At 30.9% G+C, this 10,750-nt stretch overlaps 1 protein-coding gene across 1 annotated transcript; it reads left to right on the top strand.

Annotated features, from left to right (window-relative positions):
- Positions 1–344: 344 nt before the first annotated feature.
- On the top strand, positions 345–10,451 carry LOC132728766 (transcription initiation factor TFIID subunit 5-like; the record flags this gene model as incomplete). Its single annotated transcript, XM_060714438.1, is given in 6 exon segments — positions 345–766; positions 5,720–5,832; positions 6,575–6,653; positions 7,234–7,312; positions 7,895–8,018; positions 10,333–10,451. Coding segments are annotated over 6 exon segments (721 nt in total), but the record flags the coding sequence as incomplete, so codon positions are not given.
- Positions 10,452–10,750: the final 299 nt, after the last annotated feature.

Below are 10,750 nucleotides of genomic sequence, written 5' to 3'. Positions count from 1 at the left end.
TTCAAAGTTCAAATACTACAATATTCTTAAAATATCAAAGTTGCAACAAACGCATATAGGTTGCAATCATGGTATGTTACATGGCATTAAAGACTTAAACAATTAAACAACATTCATTCATATTTCCAATGTAAATCATCATTTTCAAAACAATCGAGCATGTATAACCCTATCTAAAATGTCAAAATGATTGCAAATAATGCTTACCTTGGCTCTCATCTTGTTTCAGAGTATCTGCAAAAGAAGAAAAAAACGTTAGATAGTGTTCCTAATTAAAGATGCTCAAAATATGTTCAAGATTTTCTAAGATATTTTTTGACTTTTCAAAACACGTCCTACCTGAGAAGATGAGGGATAAAAGAGAAAGTTATAAGGTCTTCCGGTTCCGGTTTTGAGTTAATCTAAAATCTAAATTATTATATCTGAAATATTTTTGGAAAATTAAATTGTACTTTCAGCCAAAAAACTTTAAAGTTAAGATTTAGTATTCAAATCTCCTAAAAGATGGTTAATTACAGATCTTACAAAACTCACTTTGGCGTTAAAGCTATATTTGGGTATGGTTTTCAGCTTCCAATCTATATCTTCTTACCATCGCAGAAAAAATTGGGGACCAGACAAAAATATGGCGTCGAATTTCAATCAAATTGCTTCCGGTAACAATTTTCCTGCCGGCGGTGAGATTAAATCGGAAAATAAAACGGACGTATCGGATAAACAAACACTTCTTGCAGTTCTACAATTCTTGAAGAAGAATAATCTTAAAGTGAGTATTTAGTACTTCTTATATTTAAATTTATTTCATTTGCAACATGTTTTCGTGATTAACTTATCAATGCAAAATATATGTTTAGCTTCTTGTTCTTCCTGCCAGTTGCTGGCAATTTAACCGTATGCTAATTTAACTGCTGTTCAATAATTGGTGAAAATTTAGCCCTACGATCATAGCAAAATTATTGTAAGTGAATGTCCTGGAAAAGCGGTAGCAAGACACTTCACCCTCCAGACACTTCACCCCTCAAATTTTGAAGACACTTCACCCCTCAAGACACTTCACCCCCCAAAATCAGTAAGACACTTCACCCCTCATCCAATTTTTTTCTTTAAAGAAAATAAGCCAACAACATAATGCTTTTTATATCATATGCTTATTTTAATAATGAGCTGGGACACTTTAAACAGAAATATATGAAAAGATTAGCTAAGAAATATACTTGAAATAATTGAAAATCGTATGATTTGAAAATCGTGAGTGTTTAAACACTCTTCATTTTGGGTCATTTTTTTACAATTTGAATAATTATCCAGGAAAAACAAAGTGCGGGAATGATCTGAAATTTTGCACAAAGATTAGTGGTCTAACCCTACATCAAATGGTACACTTATCTGGAAAAAATATTTCAGTCCCATCATGTCAAAAAACCTCAGTGGAGTCCCTTTAATTCATGATCATCGTATTGACCACTGTTATACAAAGCACTTCCATCCATTAAGTGTTTATTGCATGTCACCTTGTTTATTCAACATGTTGATTGGTTGTTTATTCAACAGTTATCTCATAATTGATTAGATAATTGGATTAAAAAGGTATTATTGTATGAAAATGAAATAAGTGGATAAAGAAATAAATAATATAATATTGTATGTAAAATAAATAAATAAACAATATTGTATGAAAAAAAAATGTATTGTTTGAAAAAAAAAAAAAATGTATATAAAATGAATATGAAAGAATGTAAATTAACGACTGAATGAATGAATTATTTATACACTTATTGTAATACATAAAAAAAAAAACAATTTGTATTTTCCTTACTTAAAAATGTTGCTAACAAATTAAGTAAACTTACCGGTATCACATGCTATGATACTGTCAATTAAAGACACAAAGCAGGAAGTGTGAAAGAGATTACATGTATAATTAATACTGTCTTAATATATATCAAAGGAAAATTCACACATAAATTCACACACTTCAATAGAAAGATTATTCTACAATTTGTTATATCACTTTCACTTAATAATATAAAATATAATATTAAATATATAAAAATAAAATAAAAAATAAAGAATTTACTTACTAATAACTTTGTGATATGAGCCTTATTTTAAGGCAAAAACAACAATTTAAATCCATTGTCTTTGGTCAATTACATGATAAAATAATAATAAAATATGTTAAAACAATAAACATAGGGCCTACTCAATCACTATTGAATACATTTAACATTTTCTACATAAATAGTTGTTACACAAAATAAAAAAAATGGGGGGTGAAGTGTCTCAATCAAATTTCTTAAAATGAGGGGTGAAGTGTCTGCAAAAAAGGGCCTAGGGTGAAGTGTCTGGGGGGGGGTGAAGTGTCTGGAAAAGCAATAAATTGAAACACTCAATAATTAATATGAAATTAGGTGCTACCTTTTGGCGAGGAAAGCTCTTATGAATTATGATTTTAACATAACATGTTTAGTCTTCATGTAAACCAGATCTTTCTTGCAGATATTTTGTACCGTATACAAAACAAATAAATTGGTGGTGTTCAACCTATCATCGGAGGGCTCCGAATATTATATTCCAAAAATCTCTGAATGTAAAGGGGGACCTCTGTGCATGAAAAAGAAAATCCCGTCCGCCATTTTTAGCTCGACTTTTCTATGAAAAGGGGAGCTATCCTACTCGCCCCGGCGTCGGCGTTGGCGTCACACCTTGGTTAAGTTTTTCGTACCACCCCACTTTATTTCAGAAGTATTACAAGTATGGCTTTGAAACTTACCATACTTGTTCACCATCATAACCTCCATCTACAGACAAGAGTACATAACTCTGTCAAGGTTTTTGACAGAATTATGGCCCTTTTTTTGACTTAGAAAGTGTATTGAGCTTGGTTAAGTTTTTTGTACCACCTCACTTTATTTCAAAACCATTGGAGGTATTGCTTTGAAACTGACCATACTTGTTTACCATCACGACCTTCATCAACAGACAAGAGGACATAACTCTGTCAAGGTTTTTGACAGAATTATGCCCCTTTTTGACTTAGAAAATACATTGAATATGGGTAAAATCCACTTATTGCCTTAACCCTTTGAGATATTGCTTTGAAACTTTTAATGCTATTTCACATCATTACCCCATCTGTACGCAAGAGAAGGTAACTCTGTCAAGGATTTGTTTTAAAAATTAAGGCCTTTTATCGACTTAGAATCTTGGTTAAGTTTTTAGTACCAGTCCACTTTTTGACTGAACTGTTTGAGATATTAATTTGAAAGTTGGAATACTTGTTTACAATCATGATTCCCAAACATGTCCAGGAGAAGGTAATTCTGTCAAAGATTTTATTTTGAATTATGGCCCTTAACTGTCAATGTTTTGTATTATAGGCAAGCACTAAAAAACTTATCTATTACTTGTATTATAAGGTAACTATAATACTTTCACATACAAAGTCAAATCTATATATTATGCTGATTGTACAAAAATATACTGCTTCCTTGGCATAGATTTCTTGAAAAATTATGTTATTATGTCATTTACCAAGGTGTTCTGAGTGACGTAAAAATACCTTATTCTCTCAAAGTGGGTTTAATACTATTAAATTTATTTAAGGCTCAACTCAGTTTTTTTTTCTTTCTTACCAGCCCTCTTTTGACTTAAACATTTCAAACTTTGCTGCAGTGTTCAAGGGTATCACACAATTCAGTAAAATAATTCTTCACTAAATATCTTAATGCTCATGGCCATTGTTCACTTTAAAAATACAGAGATTCTTGTATTGCCTTTTACTGCAAAAACTTTTTTTATTGGCAAGCAATAAAAAAGTCGAGCGCGCTGTCTTACGGACAGCTCTTGTTGTTAATCTCTTATCACAGTTGTTGTTTTAATGTTATTTTTTAATGTGCTTATTTAGGAAAAAGGATATGTTAAAGTAAATTTTTATATTAATAATCGTTACAATGAAATGCATGTTTATTTTCTGATTTTGTACATCATTCTTTCACCGTAAGTGTTATTTAGCATGCGTCTGCTAGCAATAGTCTGAATTATGTAGATGCTCATTAAAAGCCTTCTGATATATATCCATATTTAGCTCAAAAGGATTTCAAAATGGCGGCGCCCAGTTAACTAAGGATTTTTTCACAGCTCATTAGGTATTTTTTTGAAATTTCCATTTACTTTTAATTTGATTTCATTTGAATTTATATGCGTCATACATGTTATCTAAGAGCGCTACAGCCCTCGCGGGGACTTTGACCCCGCTCGGACTTTCCTAGTATTATTAAATCGAAAAGTTGCGATTGTTTCATTATCAGAATACCCCGCCTATTATCATTGAGTTACATTGAAAATGATGGTAATCAACTAAAACTGACACTGAAAGTTTGATAGGTCTGGAAGGCGTCTGGACTTTACACCTCCTGGACTTTTCGGCCTTGAATAATAGTCTAGGTCTGGAAGGTGTCTGGACTTTTCGGCCCTTTATAATAGTCTTTACACCTCCTGGACGTTTCGGCCTTGGTCTTTTCACCTCCAAGACGTTTCGGCTACTTTTTTTTATAGTATTGTATACTGTAGGGATTTTTTCACCTAGTTTGTATTATATTGAGTGATAATTGATACAATTAATCATACAAATTCTATATATATTCTTTAAATTATTTGTTTTTATTTGATTTCCTTATAAATATACATGTGTAGTCTATAGTTTGGCAAGTCAGAGCCTTTGACTTCTTCATATTATTCCATTTGTTTGACAGTAAAGAATTGATGGCCAACTTTCAGTGATAATCTGGCTCACACAGGCACTTGCTTCTATTATATACTAACAACGCCTAAAACTATTGTGCATGCGTTTTTATGTATATGTGAATGACATTGAGTCTACAACTGAAAACCAGTTTAAATAATGTTCAAGCAAAAACATATTTTTGTTTGTCCAAATTCAAAACTCTCCAATGTATACAATACTACTCACTGAGTCACATTATTTAATAAAACTTAAATTGTCAAGTTTTATTTGACCTTTTCTGGCTATTCTATCGTTTTTTTTCTTCTTCTTCAGTTTGGCTGTTATTGCCGTCTTTCCCCCAGGAAAAGAAAAAGTCTTTTATATGCAGTTTTCCCCTTTTGCAAAAAATACTGAGTTATTTTTCCCTAACAGCCCCTTTCTGTAACCTGTGAATAAAAGCCAATGGAATAAGGAAGTCAGATAAACAACTAAATACCAAGTGACAGTTAGTGCTATCTTCAGATATAAATTTTTACATTATGTGTGTGTAGAAAACAAATACTGTTTGTTTCTCAATTTTTATTTTTTTGATATTGAAACTATGAATTCAAATGTGAGCAGACATAATACACAAAGTCTGCAGGTTAATGGTTAAAAAGCCTCAGAAGTTATATTAGTATTTAACTTTTATCTCTAAAATTTACAAAAAACACTTTAAAGAATACTTTGTATCTGATATTTTAAAGATGTTAGCACCAATGGGCTTCTAAAACAAGATGGTGCAAAATCAAACTGAAATTTTTTTTTTACATGTGTATACATGTATATATATTTGAAAATGATTTTATTTAATTTATGATGTACATTTTGAATATGCTTACCAAGTCAATAGTGTTAAAAAGAGAAAATAACAAAAAAAACAAAAAAAACCTGGCCAAAACTGAAAATAAATTCTTGACACAATAGTTAACTATAAATTTTATTTATTTTTAGGGCACAGAAGAGTTGTTGAAGAAGGAGACTGGTTTAGACGATGCAGATGTTAAACCGGATACGACTGGTCAATCAGCATCGGAGGTTTCACATGCCTTAGCTGCATATAAAAGGTATTAATTTTGCTAGTTATTCTGAAAAAAAAGGTTCTTTAAAGCAGCCTGCATCTGGATTCATGCTAAATTTCATTAAAATTTTGAAAATGTAATGTATTGAAAAGAAGTAAAATATTGTGAACTGAACATAGAAAGTAATTTACACATTGCAAACAACACTAAAAATCCAAGTAAAAAACCAAAAACTGACACAAATATTAAAATAGTCCTTACTGTGTTAGTCACACAGTAGAAATATGGTGATAAATATTGCAAAATCAGTATTTAATCAGTAATTAATTGCACATAACATGTAGATCATTACTTAAGTCTTGATTATTTTTTCCTTTTCTTAAAATCTAAAAACATTTTTCTAAAGTTTGATTTTCTTTTAATATTTTGGCTTGTCTAGAGACATGCAGCTTTAAGCAGATGTTAATATTACCTGTATTTATTTCAACGTCAGTTTTAAGTAAGGACATCATTTAATACAGTAATGGTTATTTACACAGAATTTGTGTCAAACATGAATAAAACCGGAGTAGTAATTGATGTTATTAATTTTGTTTTCCATAGTCTACAATGTAGCCACCTGGTATGTTAAATTTTTATATTTCAGCTATGAATTTCGTATTGATATGCACCTGGTTGTTGGGCCATCTGTCTGTTAGCAGTTTTGTTATTAAAAGTCACCTATTTGGGGGTAAGGTTCATGTTTATACAGTCTACAATTAAGCTATATTATATTTTTATATTACAGCGATGATGACCCCAGTTTATATGATGATCATTACACAAACTTCAAAGTTTTCATAGAGTCATGTCTCGATGTACATAAGGTAAGTAAACCATTAAAAATAATATTTTTCTAAACCATTAAAAATAATATTTTTCTAAACCATTAAAAATAATATTTTTCTAAACCATTAAAAATAATATTTTTCTAAACCATTAAAAATAATATTTTTCTAAACCATTAAAAATAATATTTTTCTGAACCATTAAAAATAATATTTTTCTAAAGTGACAATATGCTCATTTAATGTCATTTAATAACATGTAATACTTCAACATACTGATGGTGTATTTAACTAAATTAATTTTAATGCTAATTTATCATGCATTACTTTCATGTATAAGAAATATTTCTCATGATAACTTAAGTTAACGACCTAAATCATAATCCTTTATGTTCGGTTATTAAGTCTTAAATACAAGAGGTGTGGTGACCTTAAGGTTAAAGTGTCTGCCCAGAAATTGTGAGTGCAAGGCTTTACAGTGGTTGTGACCATGTTTCTTAATTCATATCTGTAACATACAGTTCAGTAAGCAGATTTGAATGTGATTCAAATAAGTATCAACCGTTGCTTATAAGCTTATTGATAAATCATTTAAATGAATGTTTGATTTATTTTGCAGGTAGAGCTAGCCACTATCTTGTACCCTGTATTTGTACACATGTATTTAGAGCTGGTATACAATGGACATGAGCAGCATGGTAGGTCAAGGTTACCAAACATTTTAGCCTAAGCATGTGAAATTTTAAACCCAATTTTGTGACAATTTCCTTTACTTGTTACTAACTCTTAAAGGGTTAGTTAACTCTCAATGCTTTGAGTTTGAATCTTGTCAGGGACTTTGGATTTTTCTAAGTGAAAGAAGCTATCCGGTAAGCATATAGGATGTTGATAGTCCTACTCAGGTGCCAGAACATGCCTAAAATAATTCATGAACGGGCATCTGAGGTCTTCCTCCATCAGTATTTAAGCTGGAAACTCGCCATATGATTTCTTAAGTGTTGGTGTGCTTTAAAACCAAACAAAAACAAACAAACACACTAGTATATAGCCAAACCAGCAATGTTTGCAATCTTAACTAGACATTATTCTGCTTGCTGTCTAAATCAGGCATTTGGATATCAAAACTTACAGACATATTTACAATGGGTATTGCCCAATTATAAAGCAGGGCAAGTGCAATACAAGAAATCTGCATCATTAGAGGGTAACCAGGTTGCAATAACATGTAAATTATCTACAAGCATAATTTCAAATAATGCACAAATTTTAAATATTTGCAGCTGTGAAATTTTTTGCGAAGTTTTCATTGGATCAAGAGGAGTATTATGTCGAAGATTTGAACAAGTTATCCACAGTTACAAAAGCCGAGCATATGAAAGGGAGTCAACTCATGGAGAATTTTAAGTAAGTTATACTAGTATATTTTGAAATAAAAAATTTAACTTAAGTAGTAAGTTATACTAGAATATTTTTAAAGTAAAAGATTTAAGTAGTAAGTTATACCGTATAAGTGGTTTTTTCTGCGGTGACTTTATTTCTGCGTTTTCTGCGGTCAGTTTCAGCACCGCAGAAATAAAAACCGCAGAATATTTCTCCATGTTTTTTTTTAACGATATGTGTCCTACATTATGACCTGTTTCCTCTAAAGTAATAACGACTAACGGATTATAACGGTTAGCGGGTCATCGAGTTATATAAAATTGCTTTCGGCTAAGTATGTAATATGTGCTTGTAAGGATGTACCTATTGTTAATTATGCCAATTTATGAATAAAGATATTTAAACATCATAGTGTTTGCCTGTACGCTAAAAAGGTTTGTTAACCACTAAATCATTAAAACCATTTTAACCCTTATACTGCTAAATAATCGTTGTATACATTAATTGTTGTCTGATTTACGATAAACTTCTATCAATTTTATTAAATTAAAGATACTACCGGGGTATATTTTTCACACGTCATTTCACGCTGATCAAAAGATGCATGCTGTCTATTGTTGCACATTATATTTGTTTGCAAGCTAACAATATAATTGTTTGTAATTACTATATAGTTTTGCCGTGACGACGATAAACAATATTTTAATACGATATTGAGCTTTGCCTTTATTTTAGTCATGAGTATTTGGTTGGAGGCTGCTTCTTGAATTGAACCATTGTAACAGATACAGTTGTATTAACATACAAATAGGTCTTATGATACTATAGGACTGCGATGTCTAGTCATGAATAAATCACACTTTCTTGTTTATTGCTTTACACCCAATATTATTACTATTTAGGTAAAACACACATACACATTATATCAAGGGTATAGTGTTTGGATGAACATTCGGATGTGTGTAGGATCTGCATATATCTGGGCGTTTCTCGGAACACTGTAAACTTGTACACTGCTGTAACATTTAAATCTTACAACCAGCAATAACAACACAAACTACACAGAATTTCAAATAAAATAAATACAGTCTTGTTGTCTCAACACTTCACATTATTTTTATTTATTTTTTTTTTAAAAAAGAAGAAAAAATACTTGGTTTTATTTTTAAGTAACTTTGTAGATATGTCCTGTATGTTAGATTTTGTTGTAAAGTTATGTATAGTCTCTTATAACTCGTCTATGAGTGGCATTTATGTACAATGTCGTAGGTTTTATATTTGTATTATTTTAATATTGTACATGATGATGAGACTTTAATAAACTATCTTATCTTATCTTATCTTATCTTACGAATGTGTACATGCAAATAAAATAGGTAGAGTAATGTGACTAAGACTTTGATAAGATGAGCCGCAGATTTTAATTCACGTTTGTCCAAAGACTGTGCCGCAGAAATAAAGTCCGCAGAAATAAAAACATGCCAAAATTTGGAAAAACCGCAGAATTTGGAGCCCGCAGAAAAAACCACTTATACGGTACTTGAATATTTTCAAAATGAAAGATTTAAGAAGTAACTTGAACTAGCATTTTTACAAAAATGAAAAATTTAAGTAGTAACTTTAATTAGAATATTTTCAAAATGAAAGATTTAAGCAGCAATTGAGCAGTCTGGTCAAATTGCACAAATACACAGGCTTGCCTTTTCCCCCATACAAATGAATGGTATGAAAGTCCTACTTTATTAAAGGCCCATTATTCTCCAGAAAAGATTAAATATTTATTTCACAGAAGCTTTTTATTTTTTTGTTGTACTTCCAAAAAAGTTACTCATTGGTCAATTACCTGAACCATCTTTTTTTTGCATTTTGCCAATTAGTATGGTTATAGTGATTTAATATTTTGTATCAAATTCAAATTACTACTTTGTTAACATTTTGCTAATTTTATGACAAAATACTATCACATTTACATCTACTTCCCTCAGGGGGAGGGGGTTGGTAACAAGGATCTTATATGATCTTAATCCTTTATTTAGGCGATAAAAAATCATGTTTGCCCTTACTACAGAAATTTCTTTTATTCATTTCTGAGTGAAAAAGTGCCTTTAAAAGACTTTCCAACTGTCCATTGTTAGTCAAGAATATTCCAAATTATGTGGTCCCTCATGGCCTCACACGTTCTCAAAATGTTTTCGAGAAAAAAAAAGTACTATGAAATTATATTAATTACTAAAATGAAGTAGCATGAATGAAATATGTTGAATAAATTGATCTAAAATTACTTTTGAAACATACATGTATAATAAAAGCTACATTTTTCTGGTTTTATAACTTACAGGTCAAGTAAATTTGTGCTGAAAATGTCTCGTGACTCTTACACACATTTGAAGAGATATCTGCAAGAAAAGCAACTCAACTTGTTACTCAACATTATTCAAGAACACTTGTTTATTGATGGTAAGGGGTGCCATGTTTGTTTTGGGGGTGGGGGGCTGGGGAGTGTTCTTGGGCCTAGTGGCTTCTAAAACCAGGAACATGGGTTCAAGCCCTAGTAAGGGACACAGCCATGTTTACTCTAGTGACAACAGTGCTAGATAGTTTCACATTGGAAATTCAAATATTAATACAAGTTGCCATATCTTGTTTTATAATCGAGCGTAAATAAATGTGTTTAAAAATCAGTATTTTTATTGCAGTGTGAAATAGCATGAAATTCTGAATGTTTAAGCAGGCAGTTTCACTTCACCATGAAAATA

Source organism: Ruditapes philippinarum, unplaced genomic scaffold (genome assembly GCF_026571515.1).
Source record: "Ruditapes philippinarum isolate M1 unplaced genomic scaffold, ASM2657151v2 ctg15239_1_1_1_1, whole genome shotgun sequence".
Taxonomy (NCBI): Eukaryota; Metazoa; Mollusca; class Bivalvia; order Venerida; family Veneridae; genus Ruditapes; species Ruditapes philippinarum.
The sequence above is the reverse complement of the archived record's forward strand: the minus strand, read 5'-3'. Positions and strand labels throughout refer to the sequence as shown.